Here is a 22,765-nt window from a genome sequence, read left to right as displayed (position 1 = left end):
AAATGTCTAACCCTATGCAAAATATGAAACTGAAGAGTGCCAACTTTAAAGTTTCTGAGGTATTACTGTAAAAGTTGGACTGGTTCTCTGACCAAATCCACTGAATATTATATGAAGCTCAGATCTGATCAAACACAATCAAGTCAGTTTCTGTATTTGACTTCCATGATAATATTTTCAGTTTTTCTTCAATTAATCAGTAAGTCTATAATTTAAGGATCATTTAAATCCTAAGGGTTGTTATGTCTGGAGATGGATAAAGTCACTTTGTTTAATGCTTCTTGTATGAACAGACCTTGAAAAATAGACTTTAAACAAAAAATTTAACCAAAATCACTGAAACACAAGTATGATTCTTGCTTTGGGGTGCGAGAGGTTCTGGGTTCAGATCCCGGACAAGCCCCCAATTCTTATGTTCCGTGTTTAGGCTCGAATAAACAGTAACATAAGAAAGAGTGAAAACAACAAGCTTTGATAAATATAATACGAAATTTATTTCCCTGGAAAAATTCTGTAAAGATGAAAATATATGAACTTGCGGTTTCCAGAATCAAATCCAAAAATAACCCAAGAATAATCCAAGATGGAAACAAGTGTTTCTATTATCAGGCATTTATGGAAAGATTCAGGTCAAACTGAATTTTCTGGAAAATATCAAATTACTTGTAAACAAAATTAAATTGCATTGATATGTAAAGAAAATAAAAAGATTCCAAAACCCACAAACAGTCAAATCAAATACAAATTAAAGCAAATATATGTAACAATAGATCACAGCAACCTACATTTTTAAGATGTTATAGTACTCATCAAGATGCATCCCCTTACCCAATTTCATGAATATGTATGTATGGTGCAAAAAACATATCATTTGCTAATAGAGTCTGCCGTTAGTCAAGATCAACAAAATGAGCCTGTGAAAAAGCAACAATCAACTATACGAACAGCTGGAGAATGAATGACTGAAATGTATGCAGTAAAATCATCTTTAATGAAACATGGGAAGCAGAAACATAAAATCCCTAAAGTACAACAGAATAATGTCAGCAGAAAAGGATGCACAAGATGCAGAAACAAAGTTAATCATTCTTGGGACCAATGTCCAGCAAAAGAAGCAGAATGCCACAGGTGTAAGAAAAGAGGACACTATGCAAAATGTTGTCTGTCAAAATCAGCAGTCTGCACAATATAATTGAGAGTGGAACCTGGATTTCTAGGGACTGTTAGCACAAAGAATGGTCAGCCATGGATAACGCAGGTGAGATTGATCAACACTTCACTTTTATTCAAAATTGATACTGGAGCTGATGTGACTCTAATTCCTGAGAGGGAGACCAAAAACTATCTAAAACTGTATGGACCTGGAAACTCTGAACTTAAAGTGCTGGGAAAATTTACATATGGACTGGAATTTGAATTGAACAATGTGCTCAGTGTACAAGACATATTTGTTGTAAAGGGACTGATTCAGGCACTCCTGGACAGGCCAGTGATTCAGGCTCTCAAGATTATTGAACAGGTAAATATATCCTCAGTAAATGCCTCATATCAAAATTCACAAAATGCAAGCAAAATTCACGATAAATCTACAAATTTAGATAAGGATTATCACGAGAAATTCCCAAATTTGTTAAAAGGTCATGGGAAAACAAAATGGTTCCATAACATAGTTAAAAAAATGCCAAACCTTATGCCTTATCTACCCCAAGAAAGGTTCCTATCCTTTTACTGAATAAAGTTCAAGAGGAGTTGGATAGAATGGAAAAAATGGGTGTTATGTCAAAAGTAGATGAGCCCACTGAGTGGTGCGCAGCAATGGTTGTCATTCCGAAACCAAATGGTATGGTAAGAATTTGTGTGGATCTAACTAAACTGAATGAATCAGTTAAAAGAGAGAACCACCCACTAAAATCAGTTGAAGAATCCCTTGCAAACCTAGCAGGTGCAAATTTTTTCATCAAACTTTATGCAAACTCAGGCTTTTGGCAGATAAACCTGTCAGAAGATTCATGCACTGTACAACTTTCATTTCTTCTTTTGTTATGTTTTATTTTAATCGCCTTCCATTCAGAATCAGTTTAAACACCTGAACTTTTTCAGAAAAGGATGTCAGAAACTCTGAAGCAACGTGGCAGAACATTCTGTCACATGGACGATGTTCTTGTTTTTGGGGAAACGCAGAAACAGCATGATGAAAAACTAGAAATGTTCATGAAATCAATTTAAAAGGCCGGCATCACTCTGAATGCTGAAACATGTTTATTTTCAAGACTTTCCATTAGGTTTCTTGGGCATGTTGTTGAAAAAAATGGTTACCGACCTGATCTTGAAAAAGTCAAAGCTATAACTGAAATGAAACATCGAAATGCGTAACAGAGATATGACAATTTCTCTGTATGTGTATGGCAAATCAGCTAGGCAAATTTAGTCCAAAGTTGGCAGAAAAATCAAAACCATTATGTGAGCTTTTGAAAGGCAAAAACTCGTGGGCTTGGGGTCCAGATCAAGACCATGCTTTTAGAGATATCAAGCAAGAAATTATATCTTCACCAACTTTAGCACATCATGATCCAGATTGAGAAATAGTTGTATCTGCAGATGCATCTTCTTTTGGACTAGGTGCTGTGCTATGGCAGAAGCATGATAGCACTCTGAGACCAGTGGTGTCTGCATTGTGAGGTATGTTAAAAACTGACCAACGCTATGCTCAAACAGAAAGAGTCCTTTGCAATCACTTGGGCTTGTGAAAGCTTCAGTAGGTGTTTAATTCGGTCACAATTCAAACTTGAAACTGACCATAAGCCATTAGTACCACTAATGAGCACAAAAATCTTGGGAGATTTACCCACTAGAATTCAACGCTTTAGAATGTGTTTGATGAGATTCAACTTTTGCATAGTTGTTTCGTTATGGGAACCGATTTACCGGTCTAAGTACCCCCACTGGCCACCGGGAGAACAGGCATTTCCGAGTCGAAAACAGGAAACTGAACATGTTGGCCAAAATATTCGTCTACAACATTCAATTTCAGACCAGATGCACAGTACAGTGATGTGCAATTATAGAGTCGAAATAACATATAATGTCATATAATACCTATTTATGAAAGTCACTATTCCTTGGGAACGTATAGCACGTCATAGGCCTAAGTGATTCTTGTCAAATAATTGTTATGAGAACATTGTATGCGCCCTCGGGATTACCATTCTCTGTGTTTTTTATGTTCCACACAGAAGAAAAAAGAATTACTCTCATTCCTGCGTACCGGAGAATTCACTGGCACTAATAAGTATACCGTACCTATCCATAAAACGAGATTGTTATTGGGGTGCTTGCTTTTCCGACACGTTGCCACAGAACCTGAGGTAAGTTAGTTAGCTGGATTAACGTAGTTTTCGTACTGTTCAGACCTGAGGTCATTCAAGCTTGCTATTTTATAGAAATGCGGGAAACCAGACTGCGGACAAACCATCAATTGGCATATCGTTGGCACTTTCTGTCAAACAACAAAATAAACCAAGAGTAATCCAATTGCTAAATCGCCTTAGAAGGAAAACATGGCAGCTTCCACGGATTTTGATTTTGGTCAAGCAAGGGATAATTTTAAAGTAATTGCTGAAAATATCGATAAACCAAAAAGTCTGCACGATCGCAACTAGTCCTACAAAGGAAGACACATCACCCGATATTTTTATTCTGGGGAGTGATAAAACAAAAACAACGTGTGCTATGTCTTACATTGTAAGACTAGCTCGCAATTACCTTTCTGAAACTTATATAGAGAATATGCTCTGAAACGAAGCTTTTTACGTCCTGATTTCCATTTACATTGATAAAAAGAGGCATCACCTGCAAGCAGTCTTCATAAATACAACCATTATTCACTTTTCAGTTATAATTTCGGAATATTTTCGTTATTTCAAAATAAACGCTAGTTTGCCCTTTTACGATATTTTAAAGACATCAGCAGGGATGGTCCTGGCTTTTAAAAAGCTGTCGCCAAAAAAATCGCCAACCTCAATATTTTGTCGCCAATTTTCAAAAAGTGTCGCCAGAACAAGTAGTGTACATTTTTCCAAGTGTTAATTCAGTCTATTAATGTAACAGGCAATGAAAATTACAAAAGATGGGTTAGTTAATTCTTTAATTACAACAAGCATTAACAAAATCTTACAAAGTGTTACATGAAGATCCGTCGCAATTTTAGGGCTGCCCACTTGTTGAATGCAGTTTCAAAGTCTAATTTTTCACATCTGTACATGCTGATTCTCATGAAATTCTCGAGAGATGAGATGCAGAGTTTATTTCTGATGTCAGTTTTTGTGAGGTTCATCTTACTGAATCCACGTTCACAGTCCACAGCACTGACAGGTGACACCAATAGTCTATCAGCAGTCCCCCCCCCCCTTATGGCTAGCTTCACAAAGCTTGTAGTGAATTGCTTCCTAAATCCCAAGAATGATCACTGAATGCTGTATAAATTTTCTCGACAAACAAAATAGGATCTCCATTCCCACGAATGAAACTTACACGAGTCAACACCTGGCAATATTGGACCGTATATATAAGCATAAATTCACACCCAATTTAGAGATTCTTTCACTCTTGTATTTTGAGAAATAAATAATTATTATTAATTATGCAAAACTGGTTGTTGTTTTTTTTTGTGCTATTTCTCGTTTCGGAGTTTAAGTGTCAGCAGCCGTAACACGGATTGATGGCAAAAGGAAAAGATCAATGAGTAAAATGCTGCACTGGCGACAGACATAATTGTGATTGAGATTTTTCCATTTCCTTTGTATTTATACACAGTAGTCGGTACTTCAAAGGTTATCAGTTTTCTATGAAGGTTCAGCAAAACTATTGTACTGGTATATGTAAAAAAAAACAAAAAAAACAAAACAACAACAACAGAAGATTTAGACATTCAATTAATTGTATCTGTTCTATTCGCGTCTTCAGAAGTCGGTCAGTTGTAGGTATAGTTCGGTAGCATGATTGACTGTATCACAGCATACAGTACTCAGCCCAGATGTCAGCATAAGCAGATTATGATGTAACAATGCACTGTAAAGATGGGGTTGTCAATACGAACAAAGGATTGTTTGTGTAACAGATTGATTCCAATGCATTGCTTGGTCAAGTTTGTGGCTTCCTTTCGTTCTCCCTTTTAATTTATCCAGTCCAAATCTATGATTGTATGTACAAATTAAATAACCAAAAAGTCAGTCGCCAAAAAAATCGCCAGATGGGATATTTTTGTCACCAATAAGGAAAAAAAATCGCAATTTGCGACATTGGCGAAGCCCAGGACGATCCCTGCATCAGAGTATGTAAAGTTTGACTAAAACATTATGACTTTACTTTGTAGAAAAGCGTCGTTATTGGCTGCCAGTTGTGCGAGATATTCCTGAAAATTTTACTTTTGTTACGATGTTAGTCGACATCAAAACACTCTACACAGCGCCATTAAGGTAGTAAGACCCAGACGCCCAAAACATAAATATCAGCGTCGAGGTCTTACATGTAGGACTAAATTCAAGTGGGGGGGTGTTGCTACTATATTTGTGAAAAAATGGCAATATATTTTGGTAATAATGATATCCCATTTCTTTCTAAAAAGTATCTGTAACATTTAGTGGTGAGTTTTTAGAAGAAAATCTTATAATAACAATATTCCATACCTTGTCTACAGACTTTTAAACTTTTAAGCTGTGCAGAAAAATTGTGGAGTTTGTATGCAATTAAATAAAAATGTTACTGACACTATAAGTAATCCATTAAGTGGCAAGTAGAAGTGAATTTTGTTTAAAACTGATAATTTGAACATCAACTGTTTTTTTCTGTACATTCTGTTTGCAGATAGGTGACATTTTAGTTGGTAATGAAAACCTGGAAAGTAGAACCTCATAGATATGGAGGCCTGTACTAGCTATAATTACATAATTAGACATGTCTGATGGTAATCATAATGATGGAAATAGCATCGGTTTTAAACATTGTGTTGACTGTAAAACAGAAGAGTTTGGAATATTTTTATAATCTTTGTCCATATGCTCTTTCTGTACATGCTGTATAATCTAGCTAGCTGTATTGAATTGAAATATTATAATGCAAGCAAGCATGGCACATCTACCATAAAATGCTTGCTAGTTCCCTTTTATGACATTCAGTATGTACAGTTGAAGGATTGCCACAATTTTCTACTATCTTCCAGGTTTCTTCACATAAAGCAGTGTGAGTTGATATGTCAGTATGAGATGACATGTCAGTGACATACTCTTTCAGATACTCCAAATTTATTATTCTGTGACCATCCAGAATGTAGGAGTTTTACTATCATCATGAAAAACATGCAGTTTTCTAATATGCTAAATTGAAATGTGATGACTAACAATTTTGGTGACTTTTTCTTCAGCTATTATCCCTTTCGTCATTATCAGTTGACATGGTGGACACATTTTTTAAGCGATTGGCACCCTTCTACCTTCACATCTCTTGATAAACACAATTCCATTATGACTTGTGTATATTTGTAAGTATGTGGACCAACAGTGGCATTAAATTGCCTCATTAAATTCTTCTGTCTAAAGGATCCCAAACCTTTGCATGTGATTATACTGTAGCATGATACAAACTGTCCTACCCATAGTCTTCATATGAAAACAAAGAATCAATCACTAATTTAAAAATACAATCTTTCCATGCACATGGCCTAATTGACATGCTACACATTCCACAGTATAAAAACATGAGGACATCTACATGTATATGTGTCATACTTGTGTCACTGACCACCTTGCATTACACTTAGTATACAACCCTCAAGTAGTTTTAATTATCTTTGACTGGGCATTAAATAGCAGGGCTGAGGAAAAAATTTCCCAATGATGAGTTGCCAGTATTACTAGTCCCTGTACTCATTATTCATTGTGACCCCGCTATAACATGGTTGTTGAGATCCATAGAACTTGACCATGTTATAAGCAACCATGTCAGGTAGCTGAAGAAAATGATGCATGTACCTCAAAAAATTTGCGGGTGGGGTGGGGTTTGGTAATAAATGTGGGCACAAAAATACGTGCTTCATTGGCACAGTTACCATCTTAAATTGATGCATATTAAATGAGAAACACCTGTAGTGAAAACAGAGAAGGCATATATAATATTTTACTTTATTCAGAGAACCATGCATTGGTACATATACATGTATACTGTTTATTTATACATGTCTAATGTATAGCAAGAATAGAGTATAAACACCCTGTACTCACCCGCGAATCTCATCACATTGAATCCACAATACAAGTAATTCCATCAAAAATATGCACACACAGAGCTTTAAAATAGTCAATAATTTTGTCACAGGTCATATAGGTCTGAATTCAGTGGAAAAAGATAGCACAATCACATAACGAACGATGAAGCACATATACTTTTCAGTACGTTCCAAGTAGGTAAAAGTTAGTTTGCATTTTAAGCCGCTGTTGGTAGCATTCATAAGCATAAACTTTTAGTGGCTTCCTTTCATGGTTGTATATACATGTTTAAACAGCCAGCAATGCCACCAATTAAATAAAATCACCAGATGGTATATTTTACAACCAGAAGGGGGAAAAAATCACAATCTATGACATTGGCAAAGCCCAGCGTGATCCCTGAACAAACTTGTTAAGCATTATTTTTCATACTTTTAAGAAGAAAATATTTTTTTGAGCACAAGAAAAATATGTGTATATAAAATTTCTGGAGCCACACCACAACCGTGTTATAAAGGAGCATGCTATAGCAGAGTCACACTGTACTCAGCACACTACATGTCTCCACCAAAACTGCTGATATTTTACTAAAGAAGCATAGGTATCTGATACAAGCTAGATACTAAAATGAGTCAAATCCACGAAAATGTTATGTTGTAATACATGGCACCAAAAGTAAATATAAGATACAAGCTTTGTAACTGCAACATATACCATTATTTCCTAGTGGCATCTACAGTGACACCTCTTAGCAGGCTAGAAGTAAATTTTAAAGATAAATTTTCCTTTTCCATGAGCTATCAGTCTTTGTAAGTTATGAGACAGCTTGTCATATTATATGATTTTCCTCTGGTCAGACAATGTTGCACTTGCCCCAGATCATTGGTATTTTCAGGACTGTGTCACATTATTAATACATTGTCCTGCTGAAGAACGATGCCAGCAGATATTTCTAGAAGTATTAAATTACTTTTCATGAGAAACTTTGCATTTGAAAGAATAGTTCCAACCATCTCACTTTCATGCTAACTGATTCATCAAGGCACCATAAAAGGGAAAATTGCTGATTGGCTAAAAGAAAATTTGTATGCCATGATCCCAGCTGGATTCTGACAAATATATGTTGTCTTGAAATTATGTACTTTATAAATAGATTATAAAGCATGCATCATGTGAAGGTCATTGGTCATTGGCTGAGACGCTTGAAATATTTTATTATATACTGAAGTTAGCAAAAAAAATCATGTGGAAGGTAATTACATACCCACAGAAATCTGTAGATTACATTATGACAGTTGCTAATAGGTAATAAGGTAAACTGGAATAAACTATTTTGTTTTTAGTTTCTTATAGAATGTCTCACCTTTTCAAACTGAATGCTTAGGTCTTTTATGGTGATACATGTAACAACTGATGGTCTGGTGAATGATTTAGGTGTTAAATTAAACCTTTCTCTTTTACAGGATATTGTGAGACAGTCTGCTTTACAGTCATCTGCAGCTGACTGCTTATCATATGTGGAAGTCTATGAGGGAAGGTAATGGAAAACAGGGAGCCTTTCTGAGAAAATTAAAAAAGTTTAAAAATGATTATATGGATGTTTTACATGTCTAAGATTTGTTCATCCTTTAGTTAATATGCACATTTAAACTTGTACATAAAATTCATCAAACTTTTCCTATGAATATAAATGTATTTATGTAATTATACTGTTGCCTCTCATCTAAAATCAGAATGAAGATGCCTTCCAGTATGACACATCAGATATGAGGGAGATGAGTGCAGTCACTGTTAGATATGCCAGTCTTTTAGCAATAGATGTGTTGGCTTTTACTAGTGATGGTGATGGAATTCATGAGTTCAGAGTAAATTTTATTTCTCTTTCAATTTAGATACAGTGGGAGATTGTTCCACATAGTGAAGCAGGCCAAAGATACCCCACCCCCCAAAAAAAATAATTTTTGAGCTTGGCCTTTGGTCCTGTAAGACCAGATGCATGGGGTATTTTTATATATCCATTTGATTCAGTATGAAGTTACCATCTTGCCTTCTGGAGCCATATTGGCCAACCAGCCAGTTCAGTGGTCTCAACCCAGACTCTGTTATGGGTATCATAATGATAGATCCAACTATTTAACCAGACATATAACTTCATATATCTATAAGGCCATGAATCTTAGTGAAAGATCTATCTGTATAGCGTAGCCAACAGATACATGTGCAGATCTGGAGATTGGGACAGGTATGGTAGTAGAAACTCTCTCAGTCTCACTATGCTGCCAGTACAACTTGTACCAGTCTGACAACCAGGCCAACCACTATTATGGCTAACCAGCTGTTTGTCCTTGTGTGACAGAATCACCTGTTAGAGCCAGCTTTTCCATTTTCACTGCCTACCATCAAAGTATTAGCTGTGGTTTATTTACCTCAGGAAACGGTTTATCCAGAAATAAAAGCAGACAAAATCCAAGAGTAAGCGAGTGTGAAGATACTTCTGTGCAACAGCCCTTCTCTAGTCAGACCATGGAATGGATGGAGTTAAGTTTTAAGGTGCAGGCAAAGAGATATGCCAAGTGTTGCTGACTTTAGATGCCCTTGACCCCCTATCACCATGCATGACTAAAAAGCCAAAGCATTAATCAACATCACTGATGAGGTGGAGCTTCCTTGTTTATATCTGCTTCCCCAATCAGCAGAATTGTAGGAAATTAATGATTGATTGTCTGAACGTGTCTGGGGGTATGCTAAAGCCTTCGTTTCAGAAAGCCATGTTCTCATTTCTCTGGTACAAGTACAAGATAGACTCCACCACATACCATACTAAACTTCCAGCATTGGATAAAAATGTGATGACTGTTAACATGTCTGCCCCACAGTTTTATAAAGTGGACATCGAAGTTGATTAGAAAAATTGTTCCTGCATCTTCCATGCAGGATCTGGCCTCATTAGTGATTTTTCTGACTGGTGGCAAATTGGCAAATTAACATGCATGAGAGTTGGTGACACAAATTGCACAGGTCACTACAAGAGGAGCTCACCATATGGCTGCCTTTGCCAATGTGGATTTCATAAATGTGATGCATGTTTACAGACTCACATCTTGACTTTAAGAAATACTTCATTTGGCTCACCATTGCTGTGTGACGGCAAAATTGAAGAAGTTTGGAGGCAGGAAGCTCTGGAACTGCCCCTGCAACTGGCTGCCCCACTTGTATCTTCATTTAGGAAGCAGCCATCCTTGCCACAGTGGAGGGATGAAAGGCAAGCCAGGCAAAAGCGATCATTTATTTATACCCTAAGAGTTATTCAGATCCCAACCTTATGGCAGCAGACAATAGCCATATCAGGGTGTCATAAATCAATTTGGAGGGGCTTCTTATTTCATTTGTCCTATCCCACCTCTTCTTCTCCCCATCTAATAGTTGTGCCATTGGATAGGAACAAGGACTATATTCTTCAGCAGGGAATACATTTGCTCATTGACAAGCAGGAAGTCTGAAAGCCACAATCTCTGGAGTACATTTAACAGCTGTTGGCATGGTGAGGCAGAACATAGATTTAAGTCATCTGCTTAATTCTTTCTTCTGCCAAAGAACAAGATGGAGATGGCAAGGTCTATCCAACTCTCCGTCAGAAAGGATGAGTATGAAATCAGTCTCGATCTCACAGATGCATACTTTCATATCCCTATTCACCCAATGTGATGAAAATTTCTTCAGTTTGCTTATCATAGTAAAGTTTACCAAGGCACCATGGCAGAGATATATCGGCATGATAAAAATCTTTCAAACCTAACCAGACAATTTTGATTTGAATAGACTAAAATCCCTCACCCTATTTCCAAAATGGAATCTCTCCTAGGTCTTAATATGGGTCAACATAGAGAAGTTTCTTGATAGCTTTAGCTTTGGCTTGCAGGGTGAGCAAGTGACACACCCTTACAGTCAACCTGAACTAACTTTAACTTAGATCAGATGGTTCATTGAGCCTCATGACATAACCAGGCTTTGTGGCCAAGAACTGGTTACCATGAGTGGGCAGTCAAAGAGTTGTCAAACACTCCTTCTCATCTATAGATGAGTTGAAAACAGTGGCTATGCATGATCCTGTCTGCGCCCTCAAGCACTTCTTGAAGTACACACAGACAGTTTTGGCAACCGCAGAATGCTCTTTCTTCCTGTGAGGGTGGGAAAGCAGGATATCACCTATCAAGTCCTATCTTCATGGCGTAAATGGGTTATATGCTTGGCATACTCTGAAGTCTCAAAAAATGGAAGTCATGTCATGAGGATTTCAGCTGATGAAATTAGAGTGATCTCTGTAAGCTTTGTATTCCAACATGTTTAAATCTGCGATGTGGTGATCCAGTAGTAATCACCTTTTCCATCTCTCTGACCATATGTTCACACTTCTTTTAACCACAAATGTTCAGCAGCCTTACATATAATTGGATGCCATTTGTTCAGTGAAGTAAAATTGTTGTATTCACATGGCATGTTGCTTGTTACCAGCATAACTTAAGAACCATTCCAAATATTATGTTGCTAGTTTGTATAAGTATTGTTTTGTAAACTTTTTTGTGGTTTTTGTTTCATCTATTCCAACTATGCCTCTTGTAGAGCACATTCTTGTTCTAACCTGGAAAAATGGAAATAGCTTGCAGTCAGCATAGCACAAGAAACATTCAACATATTCTGATGGAATTTGTATAGAACTTTTTGTCTTAGATCTAGATGTGCCTTGGGGGGGCCACGAGTGGTCTAAAGCGCTCTCCATTATGGATCACTGCCATCTCACCTCTGTCTGCGTGGGTGCGAGTCTCGGAATCTGCCAATGTGGGTGTGTGAGAAAGCTTGCTAGTAGCTTCTTGTGGGTTGGTGGTTCTTTTTGGGGATTTCCCGGGTTCTTCCTCCACCATTAATACTGGCCACCATGTATAACCTATCATGTGCTGAAAAATGGTGTTAAACCCTACAACAACAACAAGATGTGCCTTGTTTGGGTTTTGTCTCATTTAGGCCATTTTTGAGTAGAGTTATGGCCCTTGTCAATCCACTTACGTTGCGCTCTACAGTTTCCTATTTTGCATAGGGTTAGAATTTTAAAGAAAAGAATTTCCCTGGCTTTCCTCGCTGGTTATACTGACTATTTAAAAAAGACCTTGTATATCTTAGGTATAATTCAAATAACCTTTATTTCCTTTTATTTTGGTGTATGATTGATGGGTGTAATATGGGTTATAGAGTATACAGCTTGGCCTTACTCCAGATGTGCACCTTCAAAAAAGTGCTAGCTCCACTTGGTCATTTTCACTTCCTGAACTTCAGAGGTAAATTGTATGAAAAAGAGCCGCTAATGTTTTTTACATTTTATATATTTGGTAATTCATTTATTGCACTTTCAGATGCTGGTATTGTCTAGTCTGGCTAAATTCATTTTCCCTATTTTAATAGCTGCTATGGATAGTGTATTTTTGACTAATTCTGGCTGATTTTTTAGCACAAGGGAGCATTCATTTGAGTTAGCAGTGTGCTTAGATCATGTACAATTTTTTTCTCCAAACGTACAATAGCCAAAGAAATATCATCCACATTACATTAATGTAGCATAGAGGTATGCCAACATTCTCTCCATCGTGCATGTTTTAATGCAAACAACTTCACCGTGGACAGAGTTAAATCACTTGTCTATCAGCTTCATATCTTTATGGAGCTTTAGCTCAGATTGAAAGAGTTGGATTTTAAGTGTTCATTGTCATTGTTTAGAGGAGACATGATCCCTGTATGCCTATTCTTATTGTTTGTTTCCCAACACAGTTTCCTCTGTTTAAGGCCTTATGGTGCCGATTGTATTCAGCAGGACTTATTGATGCACCCATTTCCATTGTCTCCAATTATTCCTATTACTGTTTCGAAAAACTTTTTGCTTTTATATGATAAGCTTATGTTTGACTTAAACTGAAAATCTGTGCCCCTAGGGTGAGGTCAGTGAATGCTAAGAAGAGAGATAGGGTCAGTTTTAGCTGCATGAGTATTTTGATAGTTTCCAAGTTATGACCCTGGGGTCAGTGTCAGTTTCACATATTAATGTGTCGTTTATATTCAGTAAGTGTATATGATTGCAGGGTGGAGATCTTGGTAGCTATCAAGTTAAGACCCAATTGCTATGTCCTTGGGATTGGGGATAGACCCTGAGGTCATTATTGCTTGCATGTTAAAATTTGTTATTATTGCAAGTAAGTTTGTATATGGTTACAGGGTACAGATCTCACTAGTTACAGTTATGACCCTGTGGATAAAACCCTAGGGGTAAGAATTGACCCAAGGACTAAAGTCACTTGCATATTTAAATTTGACTTTTAATATCCAATAATTCAGATATGGTAGGTGATATTTTTTCCACCACTGGATCATTTGAACTTTTTAAGCGATATATTTTCTATACAAGTTTTGTTTTAAATGACTATGTATATATGTGTGAATGTATGTACCGTGTAGTGTTGTAGGACACCTCAATAGTGGCTGTTTTGTGCCAACTAAAGGAAATGTTTTTAAAAAAATATAAGATTGAATTGCACACCAGTTTAGAAAGAAAAACTCCTTCAAATAAATCTAAACATAAATCACAACACTAAAGATGTTAAAATTCTGTAAAATGTCTATAAAATAAAAGATTGGTAACATGTAAATGTTTTAAACAATTGTTATAATTGAGCGTTTCAGGAAAAATGTAATCATTTAGGTCTGAGTAAAGTGTAAGTTCTGATAAGTTGTTTCTTGGCAAAATTGTTATTTGATGAAGAAAATCTTTATTTAATTTTACTTATGCAGTAGTACAGTATTTGTGTTTTATTCTTTATTGAAGTGATTCAGACAAGAAGCCAGCTTTGGACCAAGCATTCAGAGATGTTCTGAAAGATTTTATTGTAAGTATAAGGAATTTGCAATATAATTCAAAACGATCCTATTAAGTCAAGTCTACAAATGATAAATATATTTTGTAAATGTATATTAAAGAAATATCTTATTTGTAGCTTGTGGACCTACATTGAAACAAAATGCGTTTATTGTAAATTTTTGAAATAATTAGTTAGAGAGATATTAGTATGACTTAGCAAAATAAAATGGGAGTAACTCTAAATGAAAAAGTACAAACATTTTGTAATAGTTATTGTTGTTTAAAGTCAATAAGCATTTGAGAGACATATTTTCATGCACTTGGTTTTCATCATTTAGCAGTCAGTAGACCATATCCATTAGGAGTGAAACGATACACAGCCTTCGATATGACAAATTATTGATACACATATTAACTTGATGTTCTTTCCATAGTTAGAAGGTCTGTCAGTAGTAGGTGGTGCCCTTTTCTCGGATTTACTGGTTGTATTCCAGTATGCAGATTACAGACATATACTTTGTATTTATTTATATGCAATTCCATCTATGAAAAGATAACACAAATAATTTCAGACAGACTACCAGTTAGTTGCAGACCTGCCAAGTCTTACAAAAATCACCCTTAAGGACACACAGTACTAATTATACAGAAGAACTGTGAACCAGTCTAGAAATGGGTGAACAAATAATAGAGTATTTACGGGTTTGGTGGTCCATGATTGGTTAATAATGAAAATTAAAATTTTAGTAAAAATATCTTTTGAGAGCTTATACTTTATGTAATTTTAAAAAAATATAGACAAATTTCTACTGATGCAATTTTAGTATTCTTACAGGCCTGACTCAGGAGTACTCAGTAATGAAAGTAGCACCTGGTTCATTTGGTGCAGAATCAATAACAAGTGTTTCATGCACATGTAGATAAACAAAATGCCACAGCTCATATGGTGTTCATAAGCTTGCACCAAGGTTAGATGTGCATGGAGAAATATAGGTCTCATCATCAGCATCCATAAATTTTAAGTTATTGAATTTTGAATATGATAGTGTTTCCATATGTTTACCATTGGAGTTGAATTAGTACCACGAGTCCTTAAGATATGGATTTGCAGAATAAAAGGAAAAACTATGGAAATATGATTGTTGTGGTAAAATCCAGATAATTGGCTCATCCATGTTTGATTTTTGATCCAGGTTTCATATTAACTTTTATAGTGAAATTAGAGAACCAGACTAACTTTACAGTAGTGCCTCAGATGCTTTAAACTGCACATACAAAGCATCTGCATGAACTGTTGATTATAGATTTTTTTATTAAAAAAATGGCATCCAGTTAGAGATGCGTGTTAAAGACAAAGGGAAAAAATAAGCCTCTTAAAAAAGTTTTAATGATCAGTACAGAAGAATAAATGGGAATATCCAGATTGTTCTGAATAAAAGGAGGAAGGGACACAATTACGTTTATTGGACATCATGTGTTGATTTGGGTATGTGGTATAATGTGAACTGAAGAAAAAAGATCCAAAAAGTACATCTTGAAAGATAGCAACAAGCCATTGAGCTGTATAGGGCTTGGAACTAAAATTTATTCAAGTTTACTAGAGGTAAATAAAGTGCATTTGCATTTTACAAACTTTTAAGATTAATATAATATTTACCGTTGATGCATCAGTTTGGAATATCAAACTTTTTAAATACATGTTTTTCCAACTTGACAGTAACAGTATGACAATAGCAGTACATGGTATTTTGTTATGCCTTACTGAATTACGGAAAAAAAATCAACTGCCTTACTGAAACGATCTTGTTAGGGTTGGCATGTCTGTAGTTGTCAGTGATTGTTTTTCATTGTTCTAAGCCATTTAAGGCTGCTCCATTTGAACAGATACAGGACTCACCATTGCCACTGGACATATGTATTTTGATCAGATAAATATCTTTACTTCTTAATTTAATTTTTTTCACTCTTATTTGGCCAGTTATTTTTAAATCCCATTAGGCATGTATGGTTAGTAGCACATGTTCCAGGAGGGCTAAATTCTTTCAGAAAAGAAATAAAAATTGCATTCTAGGGAAATTGGCAGTCTTTTAATTTGGATTGGTCTTCTGCCATTTGTACATATGCTGAAAGGGTGATTGACTGGCATGCCATCTGTGTTTTTTTCATCCAGCATGTACAGCAGACTCATATTTAACTGTTCTCAGGCTCAAAATCACTTGTATCTCCATTAAAACTTTCCCAGTTCCAATAATCTGATATGTCATAAATTTACAAATTTATTTTCATAATAACTATCAAGAGCAAGTATTTTCCAAATGAAATCACTGTCTGAAGAAGCACTACACTGAAAGCCAGCCATTTGGGGTCTTCTAGGCAGCCTGTATTCTAAACGCGCATTGTAAAACTTCATTGATGCTAAAACTTCCAGGTTCAAATCATAACATCATACTTCTTCCTGGGTACAATGTGGCAGTCAGATTTAATTTAACAACCATTCATGTCAAGAACAAGAGCCGAGATGCATAAATAGTTGCCAATCTTAAATGATGATTGGTGGTTATTGTTTGCCTTGGACCAGAACAAACAATAATCACCAATGAGAATTCAGTTTAACATATTTAACTGTGAGACACCAGTGGTGTAGCTTTCAAATTTCGCAAGAGCAGACAAGATACAAATCAACAAAGAAACATAACATAGAAATGCTTAATAAATGATGAGTAAGGTACTTTATTTGGAACATAGTTTGGAATGTCTCCTTTAATCTGAAAAAGCTGTTCTGATAAAATAATTAGCATGACATTAACTGCAGCGGGGGCAGAATAAATGCGAGTGATATCTCTTTGTGTTAATTTTGTAGAATTTGAGTTAGTGTTATAAAGTCTTTTTGTGTGCTTTTGCTAGCAAAAATGAATGTCTGTGTCTGCATCAGCTATCTCAGATGAATTCTCAATTTAAAGAAAAGGAAGGCAAATAACTAATAATGACTGATGACGATTAAAATAACTAAGATATGGTAGGTATCATATTGTATCTATTTTCCACCTCTTGTATCGATATAATTGATATGTGTATTGATACAGCAAAAATATTGATGCATTGATGTATCATTCATCCCCTAATAGCCACTCACATGGTTTTAGTCATTCAGTAGACCATACACTTGTTTCTATTCCTTGAATGCTTTATATTTTAGATTGGTGGCAGAGGATGTGATGAGTACATGAAATTGATTACTATTGCTATCAATGCTGCTGAAAAAGGTATAGTGCTTCTACTTAATTTTGTTTTTAACATGTCTGACATTAGCATTCTACCAGTCCTGTAATTCTCTCTCTCTCTCTCTCAATCATTTTTTACATTTTTCTTTATTTTATATAGAGTTTTAACATTCTTTACCTTTTATCTTTTATTTTGTGATACTACACATTTTCGTTAATGGAAGGGTTCATCTACCCAAAATATTTCTTGCAATTTAAAAAAAATAATAATTTAAACTTACATTTTAATTGCACCATAAACACAGTACCATGACAACATGCCAATAAAACATAAAAATGCATGCATACTTGTCTTACATTGCAGCCTGCAAAAGTGAAAATTTTCTTCATTTCATTCAACAGAATTGTTTTAAAATATTCTTCATTGTACAATTTTGAATATTTCAGAGCAGTAAAACTACCTATTTAGTAGGTGATGTCTTTGAAGTTATTATTAGCATGAAAATATTAGCTCGGAAAATATTTATCAAAAACCAAAAAGAGATTGGATCACCACACACATACCCAGAGTTACTTATGGACTCTAATAAAAATAAACAATCAGCATATAAAAATACAAATCAATTCATAGACTCAGCAGGACTTAGGAACAAAATATAATTACTATCCCCACAAAACCAAAAGACCCAGTAACTAGCTAAATAAATTTAGAAGCCACCACATAAAAAACCATAACATATCATTCAATTTTATAAAAGTATTAATAAATAATTCACTTACGAAGCACCTATAAAAAACTAAGGAAACCGCAAAATTGGATGTCCTAGATGTCCTTAACGAACCGAGTAATCAGCTAGGATTCCTGTCCTAGATGTCCTTAACGAACCGTGTAATCGGCTATGACTCCAGTCTCTTGCTAAATAAAGTATAAATAACATTCAGTCTCTAAAAACATCAATTAATAAATAACTTAAAGAGGTAATATCTAAAAACTTATAAATAACATAACGTAGGAAACACACCCTAAACACCTCGACTAGTAATACCATAATAACCTTGAAAATCTCTCTTCAGACATGATATCTACTAAGAACCTCTATAAACAGCATAGAACATCCCCCCTCCTTTTAGAACATTTTGAAGAAGAAGAAAAAAAAAATCTCAAAAAAAAAAAAAACCACCAGGCAAATGCAACAAGAAACCAGCGATGTAAAGCAAGCAGGACTGTTCCTGAGCTCTCCTTCCCACTAATGACAGCCAACCATTCAACTGTAGGGACCTTTATGGACCCACAGATTGAGGCCAAACTATCAGGGTTCCTTGAATCCATAAAAACCTGGGGAAGGTGGCACCATCCCCTTCCCCAGGAACAACTAGCAGGCTGCGGTGCAGTCAGAAAAAAGTGGCACATGCACAATTGTGCGAACGCTACTATAATTAAACTCAACAACAAAAAAAAATTAGCACCTGACATTAATTGACATAAAATGATTGCATTGAATCTGGTTGGCCAAATTACTGTTATAAATTCTGTGTTAACATTTTTCCAGCATCAGTTTAGATTTTGATATGACAAGCAAGATTTACTTTACCTTCTACGCAGAAGTTCTTTCACTTTAATTAACTCATTCAGCCCCATCACTGTTATCAGTATCACTGCTGCTTTGCCCCAGCAGCACTAAGCTGTGTCTAGCTGCTTGTGTCCCAGAGAGTTTTTACCTGTTTGGAAAATTTTGTAAATATCATGCACATACATTCACTCTTACCTTAATTTCTCTTCTTATATGAAATAAATATCCACAAAATTTTCATCAATTATTCCAAATGAATTTGTCTACACAATGATGTATTTTTTTCCCTATTTATCCAAGTCATTCACAACTTATTTATACACTATTTACAAAATTAATGGCAACTTTTTTTAGAAATACCACATCATCAGCCCTTAATTTCATTGATATAAACCAGGAAAATTTAATCTTTGATATGGTTTGAAACATTATGCACATAAATTTACTTGGCATTGTTCACATCCAGTTTTTGGTTCAGATCAAACTTTGTTCACTGAACATATTTGGCAGGTTTTTTCTTTGGCATGACCACTGGCCAATATTGACCTTGCTGAATCAGGGGTTGAACTTCTACTTCTCTTTTCCTTTTACCTACAAATCCTCCAAGTAGTTGATGTGCAAGATTTATTCTAAACTCCAACTGGGTTATAGCTCTTTCACTGTTGTTTTTGGTGATGATATTATGGTTCCACGATTCTTTCATCAGCAAATATGAATTTACTATGGAAATGTCGAAAACCAGATACTTCCACCATTTCCAGGACTTTCTACCAGTGCTTTAAGTTGCTCTGCATGGTCTACTCCATTCTACTCCATTCATGTACATGTTGTACAGTTTGACTGGGAGTGGACATGGAATATCCTTGATGGAACCATCTTTCCGCTTATGGCTAACAGATGTGCCTCATCGTCTGAATTGGTGCACAGTATAGTGATATTCTTCTTGTCACGCCAAACTGTAACTCTCATGTCTCTTTTCTGTTTAATTATGTTTTGGCCCTGCTCCTTCAGCTTTACTTTGTGTACTCCAGATGGAACACCCTTTCGATTTGATCGAACTGTTTTTGCAGCCATACATACCATTTTGTTGAAGCTGAAGAAATAGGTCTAGAGATGTAAAAGAAACTTGATGTAGACATGGTGTCCAAGACGAAACAAAGGTTCCATCAAATCAAGAGCAATCTTTTATCCAAGATTCAATTCTGGATTGTTGTCCTTCCAGTATAAACCTGAAAGTCCCCAACATATCCATTATGAGGACATGTTCGAACCCATACTTTGATGTCTTTCTTGGTCGGTTTTAAAGGCACGTACGGCTTAAAGCCCAGTCGTCCTGAAAATCTAAGTCATTGCTTCATCAGTTGACACCTCACTATCTGGGTTGTATTCTCTAGTGCATGTGTTGTGAATACGCTACAATATTGGTCGAATGTGGGCCAGTTTGTCATGACCAGGTGTTCTTCGAGGTGGGTTGTTGCTGGTGTCAGTCACATGAAAATATTTCTTTAGATTTTCAAATCTTGCACGACTAAATTTCAGTTCAATGCAGGAAGGATGCAAAAGTTTGTCCTTATACCAATACATATCTTTGGCTGGTGCTGGAAGGACTCCCATAACAACATCAGTCCGAATCAGAGCTTTTATCTTGTCTGGTGTTGTTGGATACCATGTTTTGTTTGGTGATACCAAGATGCATTTTTGGGCATATGCTTTGGTTTTGTTTGCAATGTCCATGCACAGTTTCTTTGGAAATAACAAATGAAAAAAATTAATTTCTCTTTTTTCCTTGTCCATGTTCGTTGTAGGTCCGGTGAGTGTGTGTGATTAGGATTTGTAACGTAGCTTTAACAATTTTTCAGTCATATCGCTATGATGTCTGCAGTGTGGCAGTTTATAGTGATGTCTAGCACTGGGGCATCATGCCACAGACATGTAGCATGATGTCCCACCCAGTCACATTATCCGGACACCAGGCTGACCAGCCCTAACACAAACCTCTTAATGCTGAGCGCCTAGCGAGGCAGCTGTAAGTACCATTTTTGTAAGTCCTTTGTATGACTTTGGCTGGGGATAAAACTCACGACCTCCTGCTTCCGAGACGGACGCTCTAACCACTAGGCCACCAGAGTAGGTCCGGGATTTGGTCTACTAAAATCATTGATTTGGACAGACTGAAGATGATCATTCCAATCTGCTAGATCCGCAAGAACTCTATCCTCATCGTTATCAGCATCCTCTTCTGATGACAATTCAGTCTCAGAAACTGCTATGTTTAAATCTAAATCTCACAAAACATCTGACTGCTGAATATATCTTTCCTCTGCCTGCTCAGTATTTTTTAGATCAAACCCGAGAAACTTCTCATTTTTGCTCTTATCATCATCAAAAATCACTCTTACGTCTACCATCATTTATGATTTTTCTTGAACAGAACACGTGTAGTGAAACTGCTCTTAATTAGTAACCCTTGGTTTCTGAGCAATTCAAATTTGCACAAAGGAAAGTAAAATCAGTTTTGATTTGTTTCATGCTGGTATGATTCTTGGAAAAAAAACCATTTGTAACCAATCAGAGATGTTGTATCTAACACACATTCACCACGACTGTAGACAGGATCGGCCATTGAATGCAGTAAACAAACTATGACTACAAGCAGTATCGGCCATTGAATGCAGAAACAGGATCATGCGTATAGATAGGGTCAGGGTGGAACGAGTTAAAATGATCAGATTATTCTTCTGAACTTCTGCTATGGCCAGTTGGCTACACGTTTATATAAAATGAGTTTAAAATACACATATATGACAGTACATGATGAATTATATCACAGTATTATGTAACTATGTTGTAGTGCCATATATTGATGCAGTAAGCTTATGTTTATTTTCACATAAAAGTAGATCTGAATATTTACGCAAAAATATATTTGATTTGATCTCCAAGTAATCTTACTCCCCTATTTGCTTTATCTCTATGTTGCAGATATATGTTCTGCCACAGCACCATTCCTGATGCTGGCTGATGTATTTGACATGATCACACTGTCTGAGTGCGAGGTTGTTTTCAACTTGATAGAAGATAAGGTCCACACATGGAGATCTGTAAGTTTTTTGCATGTCAAAAAGATAAGTGACATACAGCTCACAGTGTATTTACTTAAAATGATATCTCAGACAAATTAAAGTATTTGTTAAAGTTACACTTAGGATTTTGTATGCGATAAAATGAGGACATTGACATTCAGTTTTAACCTGTGCAATAAAATGACTTTCATTAGACCTCATGTATACAGCTATCTGCAGCTGTTAAATATAAAATTTCTACCACATTTTAAAGTTGCAAGTTCTATATTTTTACAGGTGTGAAATAGATGAAGGTCAAGAAGAGTGGACGATATAAAATATTGTTTATGTTAAATCTCAAAAAGTCAGGAGCATGAAAAATAACCAGCTAGATCTCCATCCCCTTCACACTGCAGATGTTTTGTCATCCTGGTTATTACCTTCACACTGCAGATGTTTTGTCATCCTGGTTATTACCTTCACACTGCAGATGTTTTGTCACCCTGGTTAATATATAATATATGGTTGAATCAAATCAACAACACCAGTCCATGTAGTCATAACAGATCTTTATATACTTCGATGTTATTCTTGCTCTAAATACAGGTTAATAGCACAGTGTATTCCAGGTACTAATAATGCAGTAATACCAGGTAATCAGATTCAGCTTCCACTAACCATGTTCATTGCATTGATATTCGTAAAATCAATGTTTGTTTTTCCAAGCAAGGAAATGTAGTATGGCTAATTTTCC

At 35.8% G+C, this 22,765-nt stretch overlaps 2 protein-coding genes across 4 annotated transcripts in view; one reads left to right on the top strand and one right to left on the bottom strand.

The window, feature by feature from the left end:
* LOC149807460 (adenosine 3'-phospho 5'-phosphosulfate transporter 2-like) overlaps window positions 1-3,441 on the bottom strand; it is a 41,151-nt gene extending 37,710 nt beyond the window's left edge. Inside the window, exon 1 of the mRNA XM_089966858.1 lies at window positions 3,301-3,441. The gene's annotated coding sequence lies outside the window, so the exon portion shown is untranslated. The remainder of the gene's footprint in view (window positions 1-3,300) is intronic.
* A 69-nt stretch (window positions 3,442-3,510) lies between these two features.
* LOC149807459 (THO complex subunit 1-like) overlaps window positions 3,511-22,765 on the top strand; it is a 78,015-nt gene continuing 58,760 nt past the window's right edge. For 2 of the 3 annotated variants that reach the window (XM_089966777.1, XM_089966760.1), the window contains exons 1-5: window positions 3,511-3,608; window positions 8,723-8,796; window positions 14,125-14,185; window positions 17,354-17,420; window positions 21,932-22,050. In XM_089966777.1, the coding sequence (XP_089822903.1) occupies window positions 3,558-3,608; window positions 8,723-8,796; window positions 14,125-14,185; window positions 17,354-17,420; window positions 21,932-22,050 (372 nt within the window). In that variant the 5' untranslated portion in view covers window positions 3,511-3,557. Of the gene's footprint in view, window positions 3,609-3,714; window positions 3,742-8,722; window positions 8,797-14,124; window positions 14,186-17,353; window positions 17,421-21,931; window positions 22,051-22,765 lie in introns of those variants that run through there. The other variant, XM_089966768.1, reaches the window with a different exon arrangement.

This window comes from Sinohyriopsis cumingii, chromosome 1, assembly GCF_028554795.1.
Source record: "Sinohyriopsis cumingii isolate HCF-2022 chromosome 1, ASM2855479v2, whole genome shotgun sequence".
In the NCBI taxonomy this organism is placed as follows: Eukaryota; Metazoa; Mollusca; class Bivalvia; order Unionida; family Unionidae; genus Sinohyriopsis; species Sinohyriopsis cumingii.
Note: the sequence above shows the minus strand (reverse complement) of the source record. Positions and strands in the feature narration are given on the sequence as shown.